The following is a 25,701-nucleotide window of genomic DNA, read 5'->3' as shown; positions in this document are numbered from 1 at the left end:
TTATCTGTAATGGATTTTTTTAAAATAGTGCAACATTAGCTGGCCATTTGAGTAAATATGTGCTTTCTCCTTTTCTCTTTCTTTAATATGATACAGACCTCTTTATTTAGCATTCCTATATCCAGATAATCCAAACTGATTTCACTTTGACACCAGCACCACTAGATGGAGACAAACCCTTTCCTCCACAGACCACATGGACTCCTATCACCTGGTGTTCCAGAGCTTCTGAGAGGTGAGCTAGTGTGTGAGAGGGCAAACTGAGGCCAAGGTGATAACAATTAGCTGTGCAATAAATCAAGCGATAAGAAAGAGAAGCAACAATTCCAGTATGTTCTACAGTCTAAAACATTATCTAAGTGCTAAACGAGCTGCAGAAGCACAGAGAAGAAGTCCGAGTCTGGTCCTAAAACCACGTTTGCTGTTATTTCTGTAATATATTGAAGAGAATAAAACCTCAGAGCAGAGAAGAACAGAGAACCATTCAACTTTGTAAGTGAAGAGTGAAAATGATGAATAGTAACAACATTCATTTATGTATTTACAGTGAGCACACCTTAAGTAATGACAGAGGCACTGAAAGAAGGAAAGGTCCATGCTAATGGATGCTGATTAACAGGTTTCCTAGAAGTATGAGTTGCATATTGCCAGTCGCTCCTCCTCCTCCATGATGACCATGTGATGCAGGTCAAACACAGGCCGACAGGAGAGGAAGGACAACTGCATGTTCTCACCTTGCAGAGTGCAACAAAGATCCTCGAGAGAAGAAATCTGAGAGTTTCCTCACCCCGAGAGGTTTTCAAAGGAGAAATCTTCACAAAACTGAAGGGATCCTGCTGACCACTGGTGACTCACATCTGTTTAAAGGGACACATAATGACAGATGTGCTGATGGCAGGGGATAAACTACTGGACATGTGGACTAGAGAAGACACAGAAAAAGACTCCTGCTTGGATCAAAAACTGGAATCTCAACCACGCAAAAAAATACCCCACTCAATCGAGGAAATCCTAAGAAGGCCCACGTGTATCAGAAATGAGAGTCGAGTTCATCGGAACTGGTCTGTGATCAGGGAAAACAGACAAATATCTGACCAGCACTCATGTACAGGTAGAATTTCTGTACTTGTTTTAAAAATCAGACTTGAAATATGATTGGAAAATATAGATTCTTGTTAATCTTGAATTTTTTTCTTTGCCATTAGAAACTCCACAGATTAGGCTCCTTGAAGAGTCTCCAAAACCCACCACAGACTGCAAGAGTGAGTGTCAGAAATATACATAGAAGAATCTGTAGCATCTTATGTTTAAATGATGAAAATATCATGATTATTTGGCTACAGGTCAGAGGAAAAAGAAGCAAACCAGGGTCACGTTCACGCCATTCCAGGTGCAGGAGATGGAGAAAGTTTTCCAGCAGACTCACTATCCTGACATCAACACCAGAGACCAGCTAGCCTCCCGCCTGCACCTCACTGAGGGCAGAATACAGGTAAAACTAAACATCCTGCTGCTTTTATTTAGTTTTATTTGGTTTTTGCTTCATCAAAAAACACTGTGGGAATATCCTGTTCTATTTTACATTGTGTAACTCTAAATACTGCCATAACAATATCTTAAAATGTGGGAATATTCAATAAAGTTAAGATAAAAGCAGTATTCTTATTTGCACAACTTTAACAGCTTGGTGTGCCTCGTAAAGCCTTCATTGTCATTTTTATTGAATTTGAGTTTGGCCAAATCAGCAAATACTAAACACACACACAGTGTTGATTTATTGCCCACATTTCTTTTTATTTGTAACCAGAGGAAGGTGAAGTGAATAATCTCAAATAATACATGAATTCTAATAAATAGTCATCCGTGGAGCCAAAGTAGTGGTCTTTGGACGGATGCTTACGTAAGGCATCACCTCCTAAATCATTATTGATAAGATTAGGCAAGAATAGAATGACTTGTCCTGTAAAAAAAATAAAATAAAATTTAAAAAATGGATCATTTATTGATGTGTACACTGAAAATCATCAGACAAAAACTGCACAAATTTAGGCCAATGAAGTAGGTTAATTTCACACAAATCACCCAAGACAAGAGTTAGTTTTTACCAAGTGTTGACTTATTTATAACAACTAACATATGCTTCTGAACTGTCATAATCTACTGTAGCTCTTTTACAAACAAAATATGATTTTTTTGTTATTGATTGTTTGCATTCCTTGCAATTTTGACCATCCCATGTTCTTCATTTTGCTCAATTAACAAAATTAGACTAGATTTTAATTTGGATTCATTACAAGACAGTAAGAAGACAAAGTAAGACTGAGACTGGGTCAAAAAACACGAGTAAAATTACATTTTTCTTACTTCAGAGCTGACTCAAAGTGGGAGAATTTCTGATGCAGAAACATTTAATGTCTTGCAAACGCTCTGTACATACTTTGCTTTTAAATTAAAGAAAACATTTTAAATTGTGATGAAATCTATTTTTATCATGTGTTCAGATCTGGTTCCAGAACCGCAGAGCCAAATGGAGGAAGGCTGAAACGCTGAAGGACATTGAGGCGGTGACCAGACAGCAGGTACATTCAGCCAGCCACCACCTGCTTTATTATGAGGTAACAGGAGATAGATTCATTCTGCTAACAGTACAGATATTTCTTCCCCTATTTTATCCATAAAGAGTCTTTTCTATAGTGTCTAAATTGTATTGTGTGCCGTCACAGAAGCCCCCCATGCAGACGGTGTGCTGGCTGCCCTGCTCCCGTCCTGAACCTCTCCAGTCCAGGCTGTACTTCAGATCAACGTTGACGCCGGCTGTTCTGACACATTTCCCAGTTCACAGGACTCTCTATTTTGACATGCTGGGGATGGAACGATAGCACCTTCAGTTTTCTTACAAATCCTTCAGTTTAAGTCTCTCTTTTTTTAAATTAACCGTCCTGTTGTCCTCATTTACAGGCACCAAAAAATATTGTTTCCTCGTCTGAAAAAAATCCAAAAATTCAGCAAAAACATTCCCCAGATTTCAGAAAATTTGTGAAAACCTTCAGGAAGAAAATTCCAAAAAATCTTTTAAAGTTTCCCTTAAAAGTTTTATTTTTTAAAAAAAAGTCCTCCAAATTTGGCAAGAAAATTCTTGTAAATATTTTCAAAAAATAAGTAAAAATCTTCCTCCAAAAAATGCAAAAAATATCTAAAGTGATTACATATACATCAATAAAACTTCTAATATTTTCTTAAGACCATTCACATAAAACAATCAACCAAAATCCAGTGAAATTTGCTGGATTTTGGTTGATTTTTTATGTGAATGTTCTTAAGAAACATTTTTTTCCACCAAAAAATGTTCAAAGATTTCCCCAAAATGTTGAAAATGTGGAAATCAGAAATTTCACTGTAAAAATATATTTTTTTCTGCATTTTCAAACTTTAAAACAGGTCAATTTTGACCTGCACGATGACACGAGGGTTAAATGTGGTGCAAAGTGTCTGATAATGCAGAAAATGAAGGCAGAATTTGATCTGTAGAATGATTTTATTGTTAGACTGTCCCACTAGAATAAGTTCTTTTTCCATTTCCAAATAAAGCTGCCTATTAAAAGCATTATGTTTCCTTTCTTTCATTATTTTCTGTGCTTTTCTGCCTTTACGTATTGGTTATAGTGAAGAGAGACAGCAGGGGAATGAAGGCTTTTGCTCCATTGTGGACTACTTCCTACCCACTCAGCTATCGGTCGCCCCCTCTGTAGTCGCTGTTTCTTTGCGATAAAGCGATCTGGTGATAAGTCTGTACTGATGTATTTGTACTGATCAAGGTTTGAGGGCACTCTGTACTGTGACATGGCTCTTGCTGGAGAGCTGTGTCAGTGCAGTGTTGTTGTGCAGCATTTTTGATTTATTTTTTCATGACACCACACTTCCTTGTCAGAGATAAGATACAGCGTTGCCATGAACTGTTTGTCTGTTTGACTTTCTGACAACCTGGCCTTATCTTAATTCGGGCTTGTAAGTTGAGGTTATTGGCGGGTCACCTGGGGATTGTAGAGAAGCTGTCGATTCAGATCAAAGGGGAAACAGCAAGTATTATGACTGTGGATGTATGGAAATAAATGAAAAAAGAACAAAAGAAATATGAGCATACTAATGTCATAACTCATGTTTGCTTCTTTCTTAAACCAGTTGTACACTTCAGTGTCTTCTACAACCTTCCCTAACATTCACCTTGGAACCTCCAACACTAACTGGCCACCGTCTTTCTAAGTGTTACATAGGCCAGTTTTCAAATAATTACCAATTATAAGAAAGATAACACAGCGTTGCGTTCCCTATCAATCCAATAAGTGACTTGACAGTGCCATAACTGATTACATTAACCGAGTCTCTGAGTATGGCTAAACTTTTCACCCCGCTCATATCTGCTTTTATTGCATGTGTTTGCAGTAAGATAAACTGCACTGCTGCCAACATGGGTGGGGTTAAAGAGAGGAAAAAAATAGTCGGTGTAAAAGAAAACACACATGTACTCTGTAACATAATTTCATCATAATGCAGGTATTACAAACTGGCATTTAGAGTGCAGTTTATCAGATGTTCATGTTACTTTTGCTCCAGATGCTACTCTCTGGATGATCTATTCAGCAGTAAATCATAAACACACGGACCATATAGAGGTCTGCTATCACTGAAATATAGCTGCTGTAAATGGCTTCCATCGAATGTGTGCATATTGATTTCTGACATTTTATCGTCTCTATTTGCTTTGTCTTTCCTTTATCTTTTATGACACAGCGCTTTGTCACGTCAAAGCTAGACAGTGTTATTGATCAAAGCTGCCAAACAGGAATCCACACATGGTTCCTAAAGGGATCAGCAAACACTGGCCTGTCTGATGTGGTTCAGAAATCTGTCAGGTCTTGTTTGTAAGTGGAGGATAATTTAAAACTGGAAGAAACAGCTTGCTTTGGCAGGACTTTTTAAAGTATGCTGGTGCCAGTGAAGCAATAAAAACCTCATCGTTTAAGTATAGTAGATGCACATCCATTTTGAGAAGTTGCTATAATGTCTGTATTATGAATGTACTGCAATGCATTTAGACATTGGAAAAACTGTATGCAAACCATAAATACAGATTGTTTTAATGCCTTATAATACCAGACATAAACGCCAGCAGACCTACACATCTTCAATCAGTTAAGTTTCATGTTATGGAGTAAATTTCATTAGTAGAACGTATATTCTTCCACTAGCAAGATTCAGTGTAATCATTCAAACTAAAACTAAAAGAAAACTGAACTGGTCTCTAACATGCAGCATCTATTATGCTAAAACTCCAGAGATATGTGCATGATAAGAGAGTAAGACTCTACGTCAGACATGTTAATGAGTTTTTAAGTGTGTCTGTGCTGTGCTTTTATTGCATTTACTAAAAATGCCAGGTCCAAAATGATTAAAATCCATTAAAATCAAGAAACACTTGAGAGAATGCAGACTTCTATACCATTCCAAAAGGTCCAAATTTCTACTATGTTGAAGCACATTCGAACACATTAGACAGAGAACAGCTGATGCAGCAGTTCTCCAGTCAGTTACAAGTCATTTGCAAGACATGGCTGAAACCAAACAGCTTAGTGTGTTTTCTATTAGGGTGCATCACTGCGAGAGACTATAAAATCATATTCAGGTGTTTTCAGGTGCTAGAGGCCACAGTGCAAAGAAATAACTAAAAAGCACAAGGAGTTCCACACAATGAAAAATATCAAACCGTGAGATACGAAGTCAGATGTGACCCCTGCACTGGAAGTAACGGTCATACAAGAAGTCAAAAACAATGAAGGGTCACCACCAAAGCCATCCTGATGAATCTGAGCAATTCTGGTGCCAACATCTCAAAGCAGACACTAAACAAGGCTGGTCTTAGGAGACGCTAATGAAGGAACTTCTCCAAGAAAAACACCCAAAGCTCACCAAGTGTTAGAAGAAGCTCAACTGGACAATGAAGAAAGCTGCTGTTCAAACATTGAGTTGTTTGATGTTAGAAAGCTCCCTACTTGAGCACATGCAGATCTTTAGTGTAGAGAGGTGGACATAAATGACACTACTTTGTGTTTCTGTTTACTTTAGTTCAGTGGCTACAGAGAAAACTCATATTCATTTTTTTGTGTGATTAAAGCAATCAGCCTGTTAATACATACATGAAGTTTGCAGAAGTCATCACCTGAGTTTAATCCTTGCAGGTTCCATCTTGTCCAGGAAGTCAACAAGTGCCCACACCTTTAAAGCAGCTGCTGTGATTGGTTCCCTGAGTAGGCGGGACCTCAAATATGATTGGATTATAGATGTGTCCTGATTGGCCAGTTTAAACCTGACCTATACATTAGAGTGTGGGCAATAGTTTGTTCAGATTGTAGCACAATGTGGCACTCCTAATTGCCAGTTTTCTTAAAAGTTTTTTCCTCCTTTTGAAAGTTTGTGCTGTTTGTTTAAAAATTGGTAGAAAAATTAATTCCTTCTGATTTTCAGCACACATTTTTTGCCAGCATGATGTTTGTCCTCCTCATGCCTCACCAGGCTACCTACAGCCCTCCTTGCAACATTTGAACACAGAGATGTGGCTTTTTTCTTCTTTTTTTGGTGAAAGAAAGAAGGTTCAACCCCATGAGCAACATCCTCACAGTCCAGCATGGTGGTGAGAATGTGAAGCGTTGCAGATATTTCTCAGTCAGTGGTCCAGGCAAAGTAAATGGCATCATGGAAAAAGAGGACTGCAGCAAGATTCTGGAGGAAAACATCAGGCATTATGCAGAAAAACAAGACGATGATCTGGAATGTACAACTACAGTGTTCAAAAAATGGCTAAAAGAGGACATATAAGTTCACACCTGAACTGAAAACCACTGTGATGGCAAGGAATTCTTCTTTGGAGTGATCAAAAATCCCAGTTTAATTGATGTGGAGGCAAAATAACAGATTTGTCACTGAGAAATAGCTTTTTTTTAAGGAAAACTGTTACCAAAAATACATAGAAATGGGTCAAATATATCATCAATATCTCTGACATGTGGTCTTAACATCTTTTATCACTTGCTTATGCCATTTCCAGGCTGATGAAAGCTGCTTGTCAGATAAAAATCAATTATAGATGGAAATGTGGCAGCAGTATGAATAATTTGGGGCCTTAAGTGTTATGCGTCAAAGCAGCGCACAGGTGGCGCCCTTCCACCCGTGAATAAGCAGAAATGAGGATCTGTGTTTTGCTGAGTCTCCTATTGAAGACAGCACTGACCTGATTTTAGATCGTACGGCTTCATCCATCATTTTTAAATTCTATTTATCATCTGCCAGGTGTTGATGGCAGCACTGGAGGGGGAGAGGTGAGTTTTGTTTTGTTTTTTTTAATTTGTTGTGTTCAGTCCCGGCTGCAGCTCGGGGCGGGGGGGGGGGGAATATCAGCATCTCTCAGCCTCCGCCCGCATCTCTGGCTCTGCCTCTGTCCAGAGAGGTGGAGAGACCGGGAAGCACCGCACACTGACAAGAGGGGGACGTATAGAGACACAGCCAGAGACAGAGAGAGAGAGATAGAGGGGCGATGGCCGCCGGTGCAGGATGCGGGGAATCGGTGGATCAGTACCGGGCCGAGGTGGAGCGCCTTACGCAGGAGCTGGCCGAGGCGAACCGGGAGAAGATCCGGGCTGCGGAGTGCGGTCTGGTCGTCCTGGAGGAGAACCAGGCGCTGAAGCAGAAGTATGCAGAGCTGGAGACCGACCAGGAGACTCTCAGGAAGGAGCTGGAGCAATTACAAGAGGTAAGCAGCGCCGGATTCTGCTGCGTTTCTTTGGCACCGTGGGCAGAGAGGCGCACTGCGGTCAGGTGTGTGGGATCAGCATGAATAATATGAGTGATGTCTTGTTTGTTAATATGAGCTCAGCGGGTTTGTGTAAAGCTCAGAGAGAGGCCAGAGTGGTGAGGGAAGCAGAATCCATCTCCATTTGCTCCCCAGCAGAAGGAGGAATGCTCTGATATGATTTAAATGTGATGGAGAAGGAGTGAAACAACTGTATGGATAACCTGAGCTGCTGTTTATGCTGTGAATAAAGCATCAGTGTCTGTTCTGCAAGCTCAGGATTCTGCAAACAGTCCACTCCACCTCCCACAGCAGCGTTTCATTGTTTCAAGACTCCTTCAGTGGGAAGAAAAGTCATTATTTTCAGGCAACTCTGCTGGGAGCCTCTTGGTGTTATCTCCAGATGTGTATTTTTCCTCAAGAATCCCTCAGTAACTGGATCCTCACAGTTCTTCACAATGATCTAAATTACAAGATAAGGATAAAGGTTGTGCAGCGATACAAGAAGATGAAGGCAGAGCAAGTTCTTTGATTCTAAATCCAGTTGTTATTGTTGCAAAATGTTCACCAGTTATCTGTATACTGGTCCTGAGAGGACAACATGAGATTTATTGGAGGGAAAAGTGCTGCTGGGTTCAGCCTAAATAATGAATGCTGGGTGTGCTTTACTCATTAATGCACACATGTAGATAGCAACAAGAGGCGGATGCTGACGGGGCTTCGTTGCTCAAGGTCGCTGGTGGAGATGCTCGAGCCAAAGGGAGAGAAAAGGAGCTGGAGGATGGATGGATTTTTGTGCATGTGTGTTAGATGAAAAGTTATGTAGCGACAAAAAGTGCTGAGAAAAGATCCCATGTGTGTCGCTTCAGCCAAGGCTAAGTGACTAACTTTCCTGTTAATTAAAGTCAAAAAGCAAATGCAGTCATGGTTTCTATCAGAGACTATGTTGCAGTTTTTCTTTCTTTAAATTCAAGAGCGATCATCAGATACCTCTTAGATAATATTCCTGTCTTCCCACATTAAATCCTTAAGTACTGCATTGACCCTGGTTCACTCAGCTTAAATGGCCATTAAAAATCTATATCTAACCCAAACTGCTATTTTATATATTAAAAATGACTTCTGCTGTTTCCAGTGTGTGAGTCATGTCATCATCAGTGGCCTTTCCTGCACAGTTGGCTCATGATAAAAAAATCATGATAAACTCGCATGCCAGCCTGTTACCGTATGTCAGGCGGCACTCACCGTGTTCCTTTATGCATGTGTGGTTATATATTTACACCATATTTCATTCTCCCGTGCCCTTTCACTCCTCTGCTTAGTTTGAAGGTGTTGTTTTGACTCTCATGCAGAATCAGAGTGATCTCTGTGCAGATAACAGCAGCATTAAGCCGAGGAGACAGCCAGATCCAGCCGGCAGCACGGCACTGTCCGGCTGATATCTCACACTTATGGATTATTGGATGATGGGGGAGAATATGATCAGACAAGAGGCAGAAATGTGAAGGTGATGGCTGTGCAGGAGAAGAGAGAAGAGGGAAAATAGTGGCAATGATAAGTACTAATGCCAACAAATGAATTAGCCTCTAAATGAGAAACCTAGCACAAGAAAACCATGACAACTCTTTCATCGTGCAGAATTTCAGTCAAACAGCTGAAAAACCTGTGCAGCAAACCTTTGATTCCATCACTCATCGACTTCAGCTGCACTTCAGTTAAAAAGCAATAGCAGCTTTGCTCTTTGTTGTGATCTGTCATCTGTTTCATGTTTCTCCACCTGCCTTGCCTGTCTGTGTGAGCTCTCGCCAGACAGAGGAAGCATTTTTCCATAACATGATATTACTTCTGCTGATAAAACACCTCCTGGTTCCTATCTGTCTGTCGCACACTTCCAGACCTGCCACTATAATAACATCACGTCTGCTCTCCGGAGAGGTGCATTATAAAAGGGCAGGGAAACTGCAGAAGGAAAGTGGAATTGCTTCTGGGCCTGAGTGGAATTAAGTGTCTCGTAACTGTTGACTGAAAGATACTACAAATTCATTATAAGATTCCTCCATCTCCTTTTCTCTTTTATTTGAGAAGAGATTGGTTCTGATATTTGCTCCTTCTGCAAACAGCTAGTTCATTCATGAAGCGTGAATTTGATCCACATACATGCAGTAGCTTCCACACTGTGTTTGCCATTGGGTGTGCAGGTGTGTGCTGTACACTGTAAAATCATTACGGTAAAATTCCAGCAGCTGTGGTCACCAGAATGCTACCGTAAGATTACAGTAAAACATTTTCTACATTTACGGTAAAGAAATCTATTGATATTTTGATTTCAGGCTTAAAAACGTGCTTCATTCCATATTTTACTGTTTAAAAAAAAGTTTTAACCTTTAAAAATTTGAAAATTTACATAAATATTAAATTTTTTCATTAATAGCACATTTAGTGTATTTAACATTTAATATGTGTATTTTTAGCAAAAATTGCAGTTAAAGCTGTTATTAACAAAAAACTACCTCAATTTGACCGCTAACAAACTGTATTTTTTACATGTAATAAATGCAGAAATGTTACTTGTTACAAATATTGCAGCATGTTTCCATTATCAGCACAACAATGTGTTCATTTAACTATGAAACACTGTATTATTTCGAGAATTAAATGCAAAAATTACAGTATTATTACACATATTCTGGCATTTTTCCTTTAAAAACTGTGCAGGAGTCATGAAATATACTTTTTTAAGAGAAAAAAAATCTAAAAAAATACACTTTTCTCCTGATTAACCTGTTTATGGTGATTCATTGTTATATAAACAGCATCAAACTGTTTTAGAGTTTACAGATTTTTACCGTCACAGTTTAACAATTTTTCACCGTATAATGTGCAAACATTTTTTACAGTGTATGTATCTGGACTTGCACGCGTGTTCCTTCCATGTTTGCATGTGTTCTGTGGTCACACATGCGTCCTAATCATCCTGCTCCTTCTGTTGCCCTCAGTTCAGGACCTCAGCTGGTGGAATTGACAAGAGCTCTGGTTGGGCTCCAAAAGTCCAACTCACAAATTAAATAAATCTAATCTTTGCCAGACACTGGTGCCACCGCTGCTGTAATACAGGACTAATTTGGTCGTGCTTTACAACACTTTTGTGTATCTGGCTGCGACTTGACAATATAATGATAGCAGGAGGTCGTAATGATGTAACCATAGAAGCAAATACAGAACATTACTATTACAAAAGTCTGCTTTCTAGACATGTTGTTTTTATGCATACTCAAGCTTTTGTGGAAACTATAAAGCTGGTGCTCTTTCACTGGATGTCATCATATCAGTGTCTGTGTGATTCTTTGTGTTTAACTCAGCAAACATCTCGTTGCTATCTGCAGGGCATGAGCTGAAACAGGACGCTAAGAGCACGTTTTGATGTTGAAAGCAGAAACTGCTTTCTTGCGCTATAGTGTCCTCTCCACTCCTATACATTTTTTTCCCTTCTGCCTCACGGCCCAATCACTCTTCATTCCTTATCCCAGAGTGTACTGTATGTCTCTGGATAGCTGCCTAAGCGCTGACGGAGAAGACGCCGCTGCCCCGTGGTTGTGGCTTGTTAGTGCTGTCTCCGGGCAGATCACCCTCAGATAGGACACAGGAAGATGAAGAAGGAGGAGGAGGAGGAGGAGGCCATCCCTGCAGCTCTGTGGTCTGAGTAACATCATATGGCTTTCTAGTGATATTTTCATCACACTGTCAGAAAAGCTTGCATTCGTCCTGGAGAAGCACGGTAGTCAGAAGTCATTTTAATCTTGGAGGATTTCTCTTGTTTTTTTTTTTTGGAGGTTCATTGCTTCCGTCTTCCACATAACTCCCAAAAACATCTGTCTGCTTTGGACAACTCGTCGATCTGAAGAGATGTGTGAAAAATAACTTGGTCATATCAGCTACTGTCATAACTCATCTCTGAGCTTTTTTAGAGTAGAAGCCTGCAGATGAATTGACATTTGTGATGGTTTGGGAACAGGCAGTTCACAGGTCAGTTCTGTTCTCGCTGCTGTAGGCAGAGGAAGACGCCAGCTGAGATCTGCATCAAAGTCTATACATGGGAACTTCACATACAAAAAAATAAAAAAAGATTCAGTCATGATTCATCATGATACTTCCTTCTTGCAGAAACAGTAATGCTAACAGGATGTTTTGTCTTTTTTTTTCTGCAGCTGTGTCTAGCCGTCTCCTTATAGTTTTAATATTCTGTATAATAATCCCATGATTTGTTGTCTCTGTATTTATGTGAAAGTAAAAAATTGACATTGTGGGAAATAATGGAAATTAGATGAGAAAGACTGAGATGAGAAATTGATACCAATCTCATGTCTGTGCATCAGATATGAAGCCTGGATGGTGAAAGGATAATCTCATTTTAGCTTAGAATTCAGGAGCGGTGACTTTCTGCAGATTCTTTATTTTGTGAACCAAGATGTGCTGGTAGGCAGAGTTTTTATATTTCAGCAGAGCCCAGATAGTCATATTTAACTAGAGCCATGAGATTTCTCATCCGACAGCTGATTTCAAGATATTGTCAACAACACAAACTTCATGTTCTAAAAACAGAACGTATCCAGTAGGTTAGAGTGGACAGCAGGTCCCCAGAGACCTCTGCTTGATTTCTTACCATCAATAATCAATTCTGACTTTATTTTCTGAAGTAGAAGGTCTGTCATGAGGGTTTTACCGGGTTGGAATGGGCCTTTGAGGCTGTGAACGGTAAACATGATTGGTTTGTGTACAGTAAAGGAAATTAATGTCTGTTTAGCTTTAGTAAATGAGACTCCATATTTATTTATTTGTTTTTATTCCCAATTGAGCTGCAAAGTTCAGTAATTAGTTGTTATTTGTTAAATTATTTAAGAATCGATGAATAATTGGTTTGAATCTTCTTTTTTAAAGAAAAAAGTAAAAATGTCTTAATTCTAATATTTTGGGGGGAAATACACAAAACTGGCATCTAGGAAGAAAAAAAATGATCTTTAGTAATTATTTTTAAATGAGAAAGTTGTAATTATTTTTTCTTGTCAGTTGAAATTCACCACGTTTCATGCTATTCTGAGGTGAAAACAACAATTTTCGCTACACCACAAATTATGAAGCTCATTAACATGTTTTGGGAAAAGTCAAAAACCACCTAAAGTGAATGTGAAAACTACCAGAGATTTTCTGGTTTCTTTACTCCTTTCTGACACTAAATAGAACATCTTCATCTTTTGCTTTGGAAAGCAGTAATCAATATCTGTCACCAGTTTCTGATATTTTATGAACCAAACCACTGCCAACCAATAAATAACTGTTAGCTCCTGTCCTGTCGTCAGTTCTCATCACTTTGACCCTGGTTAAAATTTCTTTATGGAGCAGCAAAAATCCCCGCGTGCATAAAAACCCTGATCATCGTCATGTATTATTCTAAAGGGCTTGCTGTCAGGCTAGAAATAGCACAAACACACTTAAACATGCTAGCGATGGTTGATTAGCTGTCAGTGGATCCTCCTGGGATCTGGTCCACTGCCACCATCTGCATAAGTCAAGTTAATATCATGCCTCTGCTCAGCCATCAGGGACTGGTGATAAGGGGATGAAACTGTTGCTTGATGTACCCTCCTCCTTCAGAATAAATTACGGAGCGTGTTGAAGAACCCACACAAAGTCACACTGTGTCTAAAACCTTCTAGATCTTATGCAGGAAGGAGCAGCACAATGTGAATGTATTAGAGATGAAGAGTCAGAGGAGTTAAAATATGCAGTTACAGGCAGAATGGAGTAGCTGAGCAGCAGAGTTGGGGAGAATATTTGACCCTGCTGTGCACATCTGGCAAAACCTGACTACTTATTAGCATTTCTTAACCTACCTAAAGCACTGAGACAGTTGCAGAAGAGAGCAGCTGTGGTTGTAAATCTGAGGAGAAAGGATGCATTAGAGGTTTTCCTCCTCCTCCCTCTCCTTTTCCCTCCTCTTCCACATTAGCAGGGCTTCGTAGAAGGGCAGTAAACAGACCAAAGGCCTGGATCAATACCTCCTGAGCTGGTGTTGTTCCCCTTCTTTTCAGCTCTACACCACCAGCCCACCAAGCCTCCTCCTTATCTCCCCCTATCCTCCCCCACAATCCCCTACGGCCTCCCCCCACTGGAGTGAAGAAGAAGAGTGAATTATGCATCGATTTGTGCTCTGTGTGGTGGAAATGTATCATGTGTGAGCTAAGCTATTGTGTGTAGTGTAGCGTGCATTGTTGGAATCAGAACATGTTGGTGAAACATGTCTGACAGATTCCCATTTAACGTCTTTATAGCGTGTCACACCAAACAGCTGTAGAGTCGGTCACCTGTGAAGCTCTGAGACGACGTGAAGCTGTGTTTTGGCACCTTAGAACGTCAGCTGGGTGGCAGCCAGCCGCCAAAATGGAGCCAAGGCAGGTTTAACAGCATTCATGCTATTTATGAAATGTAGCCCACCGACTTTTACGCCCGGTGTGATAATTTTTATTGTTATTGTGGGTGTAGCGGGGGGTGTTTTCAGGAAGTTGTGATCGTCAAAATAAATTACGAGCTGCAGTTTGGGTGAAGTCGACCTCCGACCCCAGCAACAGGCGCAGGGATGCAGTGGAGTGTATAGATAAGGATCCCTCTGGTAGTTCATATGGAGCATGGTTGTGTGTTTTCACCTGAAGCAGGGGTGTCCAACATGAGGCCCACGGGCCAAAAGCGGTCCTCCAGAGGGTCCAGTCCGGCCCTCAAAGTGTAGAAATTCCAGAGAAGACATTAACTGCAGATTGTGAATTAGTAAAACTATAAATGTCAAATAATTTCTAGACAAGTTATTTTAATCATAAAGTAAAATACTAATTGCTCATTGTTGTTTTGTAATTTTGTGTCTCATTTTTGTAATATTTTGTCAGTTTTTTTAATCTTTTTTGTCATTTTGTTTCTCGTTTTTGTGTTTTCTTTTTGTCTCATTTATGTTTTTTGTCTTATTTTTGTCATTTTGTTTTTTTGTCTTGCTTGTGTTGCTTGTCTATTTCTTTGTTGTTTTGTTTATTGCCTTTGTCATTTTTTTGTCTCCTTTGTGTCGTTTGTCCCTTTTTTTTGTCCATTTGTAACTTTATGTCTAACTTTTTGTCTTTTTTTTGTTTAGTTTTGTGTTGTTTGTCTCATTTTGTTTCTCGCTTTTGCTGTTTTGTGTCTCGTTTTTGTCATTTTGTCTCATTTTTTTATATTTTGTCTTGTTTTTTGATCATAATGTAAAATACTATATCATCAGTTGCAGATGTGACTAAATGTTGTGTTCCTTTGTAGACACTCTGTGATCTGGAAGTTGTAATGTGGAAATGATAAACTGAGGCTGAATGTTGCTGAAATTGAATTTATTTTTCTTCAGAAATTTCAGGTTGTTCATGATGTTTTGTAAAAAGATAATTCCTTAAATGTGAACATTTTTGCACTAAAACAAAGGAAAAATTTGGAGTTCTGGTTATTTATAGGTTGTTATGCTGTGATTTTATTGGTTCGGCCCACTAGAGATCAAACTGGGCTGAATGTGGAACCTGAACTAGGATGAGTTTGACACCCCTGGCCTAAACTGAAGGTCATTTGTATTTGAGTCACACATTATGACCACTTTTTTTCATTCTCTTTTGTTTCTGTATGTGTAACATGAGAGGTGGTTGGGGGTTTGGGTGCAGATGTTGTGGAGGGAGGGGCGGCAGGATGGAGCTGGTGGTGCTGAGTGACTCCCGCCCATCAGTCGGGTCTCTTTGTTGTTTCAGGTTTTTATGGTTGTGTTGACTTAATGGAGAAATGGGGAGGAGTGTGGACTGTCAACAGAACACAAGGAGATGGTATTATTTGTCTGTCGCTTCTTTCCTTCTGTTGCTGCTGTTGAAACCTTCTGATGCTCACATGAAAGAGAAAAAGATACTCGGTGAATCTAAATCGACTCTCCAGCCCTGCGCAGAAAATGTTTCTTTTTTTCCATCAGAAAGCTCCTTTTTGCTGCAGTGAAATCTAGTCGGACCAGGACTCCCCTGTCTGCAGCCTGCGGTATTGATTAGTCATCTACTTTAGCTGTGTGTGCTGCAAACTCTGAAAGCATAGCAAAAAAATAATGCTCTCACATGAGGCAGAAACTTTTGTCTTCACAACCTGAAAGATCTTCCTCGTGTGACTTTACGAGCTCTGCTTGTGCCGTCTGCTGTCGAAATTTGTCGCCATCGTTCACATGAATCTAATTTTTGTTCTCAAAAAGGAATTTAATCGCTGACTGTCTTGGTTTCTGTCTAGACGGAGCCATTTACTTTCAGCTACTGTACCGTCTTATTCTGTGCTTATCGTCTCTATAAAGCAGGGGAAGAGAAGCCTCCTATCTAGATGACCAGAGGCCATTACATCCAGCAAAGGGCGCTTGGGAACGAGTATATTTCTGGCCGTCCTCTCCCCTCTTCATCGCTGTTGCAGTTCACACGCACACTAGCATGCATCAGCACGTGCACACACCCAGACATGCACTAGTGATGGGTGTGTGACACAGAATAGGGTCAGAGATCTGTCTTTGTCACTTGTACCCACTTAGAGGATACATAGGGCTAGACGGGTATTAACTCATCCCCCTAGTTAACCTAATTTATCAACACCGTCCTCCATCACGGTGCTGGTTTTAGGTTAGATCATGGAGCTGACAGGAGGTTTATGCACATTAAACGCTGAATCTTGCCGTAACTGGAATTAAAATGTCTGAGATTGTTTTGTTGTGTGGCCACCAAAGAAACTATTAGATGTAATTATTTAATCCAGGGGTGTCAAACTCATTTTAGTCCAGGTTCCACATTCAACCCAATTTGATCTCCAGTGACCAGTAAAATCACAGCATAATACCCTATAAATAACCACAACTCCTAATGTTTCCCTTTGTTGTAGTGCAAAAAAGTACATTCTGAAAATGTTCACATTTAAGGAGTTATCTTTTTACAAAACATTATGAACAACCTGAAATTTCTGAAGAAAAATAAATTCAATTTCAGCAACATTCAGCCTCAGTTTATCATTTCCACATTACAACTTCCAGATCACAGAGTGTCTACAAAGGAAAACAACATTTAGTCACAGCTACCTGGAACTGAAAAATATTTTTTAAAAAAAGACAAAAAAAAATACAAAAACAAGACAAAATATTACAAAAATGAGACACAAAATGACAAAAAGACATAAAGCGACAAAAGCGAGAAACAAAATGACAAAAAATGAGACAAAACGAAACAGACAAAAAAATTGGCCAAAAAAGTTACAAATCGACAAAATAATGGACAAACGACAAAAATGAGACAAGAAATTACACAAATGACACACACGAGAGAAAAAATAAAAAAAAACGAGAAACAAAATGGTAAAAGTCAGACAAAAAAAAGAAAAAAATACAACAAAAACAAGACAAAATATTACAAAAATGAGATGCAATATGATAAAAGAACAATGAACAATCTAGTATTTACTTTCTGATCAAAACAACTTGTCATGGTCTAGAAATGATTTTAAATTTATAGTTTTACTAATTTACAATCTGCAGTTAATGTCATCTCTGTAATTTTTACACTCTACAAAGTCATCCTGCGGGCCGGATTGGACCCTCTGGAGGGCCGGTTTTGGGGTGCCGCATGTTTGACACCCTGATTTAATCTGTTAGCCTGGCTGTCCAAACAAGCAGTCAGTTACCAAGTGGAATAATTAAAATCAGCCTTTTTGACAAGAAATAAGTGGATTTTTTTTTTTTTACTAAAAGAAGGAACAACAATAGATAATGCAGCCAAAAATAGCTGTCCATGTGCTTTAGCACCTTATTAGCAGCGGTGCAGTGGATTACAGAGTTCCCACAGGTCTGCAGGCCTGGCATGGAGGCTCTCCTGTGGCTGCACAAAAGCACTGAGTCACCCAGAGGCCCCATGTGTCAAAACCAAGAGGGTCACTGTGTGCAGCCCAACCTCTCCATTGTGGTCTCTGTTAGTCTGGCTTGGCTAAGTCTTCTTTATCAGGAGAGACCCACTGCAGAGAGGAGACAATTTTATCAGTTTAATCTGCTCTGTCTCTCACTCTCTTGTGCCCCTGGCTGCCTGTCTGGGTGTGTCTGCTGGAACTAATACAGAATATCAATCAGCCCGTGAGCTCTCAGACGCCTTCCTCTTTTTTTATTTCTCATATCTGTTTTGGTGTTGCATTTATGTTTTAGTTTCTTGCTGCACAACGAAATGCCTAAAGGACACTAGGAAGGAGCGATGAGGGAGGTGTAGCTCATAAAAGACAGAGTAGGTCGATGTCCACGCCGCCTACATTAGTGCTCTCACTCTTCTTCACCCCAGGCAAGTTCCTGCACACTCCAAAGACCGAGGAGACTCAGGAGTCATAATGAAAATGGACCGTTTTCATTAGAATGCAGGGAGAAACCGCTTAGAGACGAGAATGGATGAAAACACACCATTCAACTGTGAGGGTTCAGGAACAGATGAATTCATAGTTGCACAGTAAAACAGGCGGTTTATACCGTCATGTTTGACTCAAGAAGCGATCATCATTGACATCCCTGCATTAGCCAGATTTAATCTGCTAATTTAGTGCTCATTAACCTCTCAGTGAATCACTGTGTTTATCAGGTTGGATCCCGAGGGAGAAGGTTTGTCTGGAGCACAGTTCTACCTCACGGCGGTAGCAAATCCAGTCACACACACGAACATATGCACCTTCAGGAGCAGAAAATATCCAATTCTGGCCTGAAATGTTATCTGGCTGCAGCAAACGTCCCACAGAAAAGGCTGGAATACTGAGAACACAGAGAGAGAAACATGCTATTATCTCCTGTAGACTATAAAGAATTAGTCAAATTACAAACTTGATAATGTTTTAGTGTTAATTTTTTTTAGTAACATTTACTGAAAAGATTTTACTGTAGCCCTTTACACTCACTTTTTTTGCTTTGTAACAAGAATGCATTCACAGCAAATTGTTATGGCAGGTTCAAAAGGCTCAGGAGCAGGAACTGAAACAACACCAGCATAAACGTTTTAAAATGTTTTTATTCACAACGAGAAACTCAATACAGGAACCGGAACTAGAATCTTAAATAAGAAGAACTAAACTACTACTAGAACTAAGAAACAAAAGCCATCTAGAGGTACGGAGGAATAACTACATGAACATGGAAACTGAAACTAAGGTTAACCCACGTATGGTAACACCAAGGTAGGGAAACAACTGAAAATACAAAACTAGCCCAGCCTAGACTAATTATGAACTGAAACCCCAGACTAAAACTATCCTATGCAAAGCATAAAATACATTAAGTTAAATACGGAACGCTGATTATTTAATTCGACGTATTAACAATACAAATAGTCTGGTGATACTAGGGCTTGGAGACTTAACTGATGAGTTGAGAACAGTCCTTTTGGTTTGGCTTCATCCAGAACTCTCCCTCCAGGTGTTCACCATGTGCTTGGTAAGGTTGTGTCTGTAGAACCCGGTCGTGGCAGATGTTCCCAGAGAAAGTCCTCTTTCCAGGTGTACGTTGATGTTCCCAGATTAAGCTGGCGACAGGTGGAGATCCTCCAGAGAAGAAGGCAGAATCTGTGGTAGGGCAGAAACCAGCAGATGAAGGAACCCAGGCAACTCAGCAGGCAGGAATCAGCTTGCTGAACACAGAAAACAGAATTACTGGTAATTCTAGACTGGTGGCAAAGACAGTTCTACTCCCAGCACTAACTGGAGATTAGACGACAGTCCAGCTTCAAATGACGGCTGCCATCTGCTTTTATAGAGACGTTCAGAGACCAATCATTCAGCTCCACCTGCAGCTCATCTGCTGATTACAATGCAGCACACCTGCTGCTAGCTTCACCAAGAACACACCTAGGAGAGAGAGAACAGGAAGCACTACCACAGTCCACAGCCTTAAGCTGTGGCTGTGACACAAATTGCTATTTAGTTTACTTTCTGTGTCGTCTGTAGGAGCACATACATGATGAGGAATCACTGCAAGAGTCCAACAATCAAAATGCTTCCAACTGTTTAGTCTTTTTTGTAAAAGAGGGGGTGAAATTTATGGAGGTGAAGCAAAAAAAAATTATTAATAATTTGTTGGTTTTATCTGCAAATATCCAAAACATTTGCTTGTTTGTGATTTGAAATTTTCACAGTTTGGACATTTAATCCACTAAACAATGAATCTATTAATCAAGAAATAATTGGCAGAGTTTTGGTTTGTTTCATTTTTGTTTTGTTTTTTTGAAAGTTTATTTTGAACATTTCACCATAAAAAGAAAACAGCAGCAAAAGACAATAAGTTGCTCAAAAAGGAGTGGGAAGAAGTGGAAGCTTATCTAATCCCACCCCTTCTCCTTACACAAATGATTGTAAATCTATTCATTCTGCTTCTTCAAAATAAGAAGCAGTTGCTATGAAAAAAACATCTTAAACCTTTGTAATGTGAAGCACCAGTGTTTGTGTACTTCCCTCTTACTTCCTGGCTGTCTTCCTTCCCTTCACATATCTTAAAACATTTGGACTCCTCTCTGCATTAAAGCTTCCTCTCCTCCTTTTCTCATTCACTGCTTTTCTGCTTCCCTTTCCAGCCTCATGGCTCTTGTTCCCTCCTCAGATGAATGGCAGGAGTCAGTGAAGTGCACGTATGACTGCGCCTGTAGCCGTGTGTGTTTCTGAGCATGTATTTGTGCGGTGGAATGGCTTTGAGGTTGGGCCGTGTGTTTTTGTGGTTGACTAGCTCATGATCTCCTGCAGGGCACATTAGCAAGCGATGGGAATGACACAGTTACAGCTGGTACAGTCTGTGCAGTTTGTTAGTCCTCTGGTGAGTTTGCTTCCTCCAGTCGACTCATTCTGGTTGCAAATTCTTACTCAGTGTCGAAGCAGAAATTCCTGCATGATGTAATGTCATCAACTGTTGAGCTTGAATTCACAGATAAGTGAAGAAAATAGAAAATAATCTGATGCCCAGCTGCCTCTTCCTACCATTCGGTGTCCGTCCATTCAGACCACCAGGCTGAGCACTAAAAGGTGATCATCATTCTGGGAAATAATCCAAGCATCTTCCTCATCAGGAGCAGACGAGCCAAATTGAATCACTTGAGCAGACCACATCGTTTTTAACAAAACGCCGCCTGTCCCCTGGCAGACCTCTCCACTTCACACACTGTGCACATTGTGTCAGTGTGTGAGCAACAGATGTGGCTCTATTGTGGATTTCTTGTAAGTGGCATGGATTTTCCACTGCAGAGCCCATTAAGGCGTTTTTCAGCTGTTAGCCTGCACTCCTTTTTTCCTCAAGTGTCAGCATAATAGCATATTGTCATCAGAAGAATAATAGGCTCCACTGCAATAAATAGCAATTCAGTGAGGAGGAGCAGAAAGCAGAGCAGCTCAGCCTCCTTGTTCTCTGTAAAACATTCATGTCATGTTGGTGTAGATCATAATTCATGAACAGAGGAGCTCCCTGCCAACCCAGGAAATTAAAGTAAAGGATTTAAATGGTGCAGTAGAGCTCTTTACACTGCAATAACAAACAGAGCTTAAAGCACACACACGTGCAAAGGCATGCCTGCTGCAGATTTATGGATGTGCATCGATTATTAGCAAAATAATTTCAGAATTGCAGGATTTTCTTCATGGATTTTTGATGATGTAATTGCTGTGAAGCTTCTGTTGTGCTTGTTTATATTTCCTGTGTCACTGACCTCCATTCTTGCTGTGGCTATGATTACCCAGCTTCCCCTCACTTGTGGAAATGTGCTTGTGTGTTTTTATAGATGACAGATCTCTTGACTTGGCAGTTTTCCCCGTAGCTGAGAAGCACATGGGGACATTTCTGTGTCCTTGTTTGAGGACAAAATATGGCAGGGGAGCATTTCCCGTAAAACATCTTCACTGGTTCCACAGTACTGTATCCTCAGAGCAAATTAAAGTAAAAGGACATTTTATATGTTAATATGATTGCTGTGGTTGCATTTATTAGTAAGTTTAGAGAGGCCCTGCATAGATTTTATGCTTAAAGTTTATTTTTGGGATCATGAAAATGTTCATGTTTATTGCTCTCTGTGGCCCTGCAGGGAGAAAGAAAAATAACCCTGATGATATCACTGTGATCTCATCTGAGTCATCTCGCCGTGTGCTTGAGGCTAATACAAAGACTGCATTAGTGCACGGAGGTGTAGGGTTTGAAGGAAGCGGACATCCAGGAGACAGAGAGGCTTCAATCAAAGATGACCTGCAGTTTTTCTGGAGTTTGAACCGTAATAGAAAGATAAAGACCGACTGTCTCAGGCTCGATGCTCCCAAATCTTCCTCCTCATATCTGTTCCTGGCACCTCTACTGTATTGGGGAAAGGGAATTTAGGTAACTTTTTGCTTCGAATTAATTGCATAAATAGCCTGACTTTTAAAAAGCTGATCTCACTCAATAGATTTAAAGCCTAAACTTTGTACGACTTGGAAGCAGTTGATTTTTAGATCCATGTTTTGACTGACTCACAATGGCCCTGCTTGATGATCACCATAGATGACTTGTGACGCATATATTTGCAATTTTATGGTGCTCTAATGCACTCTTAATCTTGATGTAAAATATAATTAAGTTGATTTATGTCTATAATCTGTTTATAATCACTTGTGATGCTACTTAAAAGAGATTCTTGATCTTGTTGAGCCTTTTTCTGATTAAATATAGGTTAAGTAAAAATGAAAATAGACTTTAAAAAAAGAAAAATCTTGTAAGTCCCCCAGTCTAATGGAAGGGTAAAGCTAAATAGCTGAAGTCCCCCAATTCAGAACAGCTGCACTGCGAACAGTGAATTCCTAGATTACTATATTTGTTTATAGAAAGAGACGTGCTGAGTTGTGAGTTTGCAAAAAGAAAACTGGGGAAACTTCTTTACGTATTTCATTTGAAATTAGATAAGATCCATCCATTCATTATCTATACACCGCTTAATCCTCACGAGGGGTTGGAGTCTATCCCGGCTGACTTAGGGTGAAGGCAGGAGACACCTGGACAGGTAGCAGTCTATCACAGGGCTACACATAGAGACAAACAATCAAGCACGCTCACAGTCACATCTACGGACGATTTAGAATCACCAATTAACCTCAGCATGTTTTTGGAGTGTGGGAGGAAGCTGGAAAACCTGGACGGAACTCAAGCTGCACAGGGAGAACATGGAAACTCCACACAGAAAGATCCCAGACACCCTAACCGGGATGTGAACCGGGATATGAGATCAGATGTACTATAGAAAACACTTGATTTGTAAAGTGGATGTAAACATGTCCCTCTTGTTCTGCTGTGATGTTTACCTTCCCAGACTTGTGCAAGCGGGTGAGTCACTAGTGCAGCTTGTGTATTTTTGTTTCATCCACTCACTGCTTCTTACGTGTGTTAGTGTGTGAAGCCTTGTTGTGGATGTAGGCTGACACATCGCATGCTGCTCCTGACTTCTGTCTTTTCCATTCGGTGTGTTCTTCATGCTCTTGTGATCATTTATGAGATTCTGGGCAGTTTTGTTTTTATCGCTGCTGGAAGCCACGCCGTGTTTTCATTTCGGTTTTGGGTTGAGGAAATGAATTATTTGGCTCAGTCTCGAATGCTTGTGACAGTGCCATGGCGTGATTTACAATTTATCATCACACAAGTGAGTGGAAAAAGTGAATGAAAATAAAGTAATGAAACCACCTGTGCAGCTGCTGCGATGCTCTGGCATGCAAGTGCAGATCTGCAGCAGGAAACATGCTTTTTTTTCTCTCCTCTGTTTATTTATATCATCATCCTCACAATGTTTGATTGCGCTTGCACACACACACACACACACACACTGACAGCTGCGTGGCTTCTCAGCTGGTCCTGCTTGTCTCTCTCCATGGTACTGAAATCCCTGATGTGGTTGGCTGGCTGACCATCTGGACATGACACAACACTCTGTGTGTGTATCTATTCATGTTTATGTCATTCATAAGAATTTTTGCTTCTTATGGGCTGACTAAAACCCTGATTTCTGCTTCCCCATAACTTATCATGTTTGTTCGCAGTAGCAGAGATTAGAGCTTGACAAGCTGCGTTTTGCTTGATATTTCAGTCACACAGTGGTGGTGTCTCAACCTGAGTATTAAATGTGGTACATTTGTCATCTTTTACACTGATGAAACATAAATGGATTAGTGCAAGTAATTGATTGTAATTTGCCTCTAATCCACATTCATCACGGCACTGTTTAAATTCGTATTTTGTCACTTTAACAGTTTTGTGTTAATTATTGGGTGTACTAGAGCCTGACTGGTGTATTGGTTGGCAGATTTTGTTTTTTTTTTAATATTGTTTTATCACAGATGTATCGGTATAGTATAGCATAGGATTTGTTGTTTTTTTTTTTTTTTAAACTAGAGCTGTCAAAATTTATGCATTAATGAGCATTAATCCATCATCATGATTAATCTGATTAAAAATTTTAATCGTTTGACAGCACTATTTTTAACGTAACATAATGCAGAAAGAGCTTGAACTAATTTGGAAATGTGTCATAGTATGTCCGCCAGACTGTTACTCTTAGTACAGTCTGCAGCACATGTAGCAGAGTAGCTGAGCAGACAGTGGTGCAACGGCAAGTGGTGACTTTATTGGAAGCTGCTAACAAGTTTGTGAAATATTCCTGGATAGTTGATAAACAGGGAGTCTACATACACTATTAATTCAAAAGTTTGGGGTCATCCAGACAATTTCATGTTTTCCATGAAAACTCCCACTTCTATCCATGTGCTAACATAAGAAGGGTTTTCTAATCATCAATGAGCCTTTCAGCGCCATTAGCTAACACAATGTAGCATTAGAACACAGGAGTGATGGTTGCTGGAAATGTTCCTCTGTACCTCTATGGAGATATTCCATTAAAAATTTCAAAAATCCAGTCATCATTAAGCTCTACACTGTACAATGATGAACAACTAAAGGTATTCTGAGTGTCACTGGCAATATTGGAATGAATCATCTCATTAAAATCCACATAAATTACAACATGAATACAAAAGTGTTACGGCAGGTTCAAAAGGCTCAGGAGCAGGAACTGAAACACCAGCATGAATGTTTTAAAAATGCTTTTATTCACAACAAAAAACTCTATACAGGAACCGGAACTAGAATCTTAGACAAAGAAGAACTAAACTACTACTAGAACTCAAAAACAAAAACTATCTAGAGGGACGGAGGAATAACTACATGAACATAGAAACTGAAACTAAGGTTAACCCACGTATGGTAACACCAAGGTAGGGAAACAACTGAAAATACAAAACTAGCCCAGCCTAGACTAATTATGAACTGAAACCCCAGACTAAAACTATCCTATGCAAAGCATAAAATACATTAAGTTAAATACGGAACGCTGATTATTTAATTCGACGTATTAACAATACAAATAGTCTGGTGATACTAGGGTTTGGAGACTTAACTGATGAGTTGAGAACAGTCCTTTTGGTTTGGCTTCATCTAGAACTCTCCCTCCAGGTGTTCACCATGTGCTTGGTAAGGTTGTGTCTGTAGAACCCGGTCGTGGCAGATGTTCCCAGAGAAAGTCCTCTTTCCAGGTGTACGTTGATGTTCCCAGGTTAAGCTGGCGACAGGTGGAGATCCTCCAGAGAAGAAGGCAGAATCTGTGGTAGGGCAGAAACCAGCAGATGAAGGAACCCAGGCAACTAAGCAGGCAGGAATCAGCTTTCTGAACACAGAAAACAGAATTACTGGTAATTCTAGACTGGTGGCAAAGACAGTTCTACTCCCAGCACTAACTGGA

At 40.0% G+C, this 25,701-nt stretch overlaps 2 protein-coding genes and 1 long non-coding RNA gene across 12 annotated transcripts in view; 2 read left to right on the top strand and 1 right to left on the bottom strand.

Annotated features, from left to right (window-relative positions):
* Positions 1 to 458: 458 nt before the first annotated feature.
* Positions 459 to 3,604, top strand: LOC111567811 (intestine-specific homeobox). Of its 3 annotated transcripts, none has more exons than XM_023269135.3 (5): positions 459 to 1,111; positions 1,206 to 1,262; positions 1,344 to 1,492; positions 2,502 to 2,579; positions 2,724 to 3,604. In XM_023269135.3, the coding sequence occupies exons 1-5, from the start codon at positions 877 to 879 to the stop codon at positions 2,877 to 2,879; spliced, it is 675 nt and encodes a 224-aa protein (XP_023124903.1). In that variant the 5' UTR covers positions 459 to 876; the 3' UTR covers positions 2,880 to 3,604. The 3 variants fall into 3 exon arrangements, with proteins under 3 accessions (XP_023124903.1, XP_054863493.1, XP_023124901.1); XM_055007518.1 differs by having other exon boundaries at positions 461 to 1,111; positions 2,502 to 2,615; positions 2,727 to 3,604; XM_023269133.3 differs by having other exon boundaries at positions 604 to 1,111; positions 2,502 to 2,615.
* Positions 3,605 to 7,233: 3,629 nt separating this feature from the next.
* bicd1a (bicaudal D homolog 1a) overlaps positions 7,234 to 25,701 on the top strand; it is a 36,544-nt gene continuing 18,076 nt past the window's right edge. For 2 of the 8 annotated variants that reach the window (XM_035947624.2, XM_035947623.2), the window contains exon 1: positions 7,266 to 7,801. In XM_035947624.2, coding sequence (XP_035803517.1) covers positions 7,586 to 7,801 — 216 coding nt within the window. In that variant the 5' untranslated portion in view covers positions 7,266 to 7,585. Of the gene's footprint in view, positions 7,802 to 25,701 lie in introns of all 8 variants that reach the window. The other 6 variants (XM_023269118.3, XM_023269117.3, XM_023269121.3 and 3 more) reach the window with 4 other exon arrangements.
* Positions 17,423 to 19,892, bottom strand: LOC111567809 (uncharacterized). Its single transcript, XR_002746086.3, has 3 exons — positions 19,280 to 19,892; positions 18,821 to 18,893; positions 17,423 to 18,677 (listed from the first exon to the last, which is right to left on the bottom strand). It is a non-coding gene; the product is annotated as an uncharacterized LOC111567809 (long non-coding RNA).

This window comes from Amphiprion ocellaris, chromosome 3, assembly GCF_022539595.1.
Source record: "Amphiprion ocellaris isolate individual 3 ecotype Okinawa chromosome 3, ASM2253959v1, whole genome shotgun sequence".
In the NCBI taxonomy this organism is placed as follows: domain Eukaryota; kingdom Metazoa; phylum Chordata; class Actinopteri; family Pomacentridae; genus Amphiprion; species Amphiprion ocellaris.
Note: the sequence above shows the minus strand (reverse complement) of the source record. Positions and strands in the feature narration are given on the sequence as shown.

Coding starts and splice junctions, on each gene's coding strand:
- LOC111567811 (XM_023269133.3), top strand. CDS start 877: ATGACAGATGTGCTGATGGCAGGGGATAAACTACTGGACATGTGGACT. Junction 1,112..1,205: donor TGACCAGCACTCATGTACAG/GTAGAATTTCTG, acceptor CTTTGCCATTAG/AAACTCCACAGATTAGGCTC. Junction 1,493..2,501: donor TCACTGAGGGCAGAATACAG/GTAAAACTAAAC, acceptor TCATGTGTTCAG/ATCTGGTTCCAGAACCGCAG.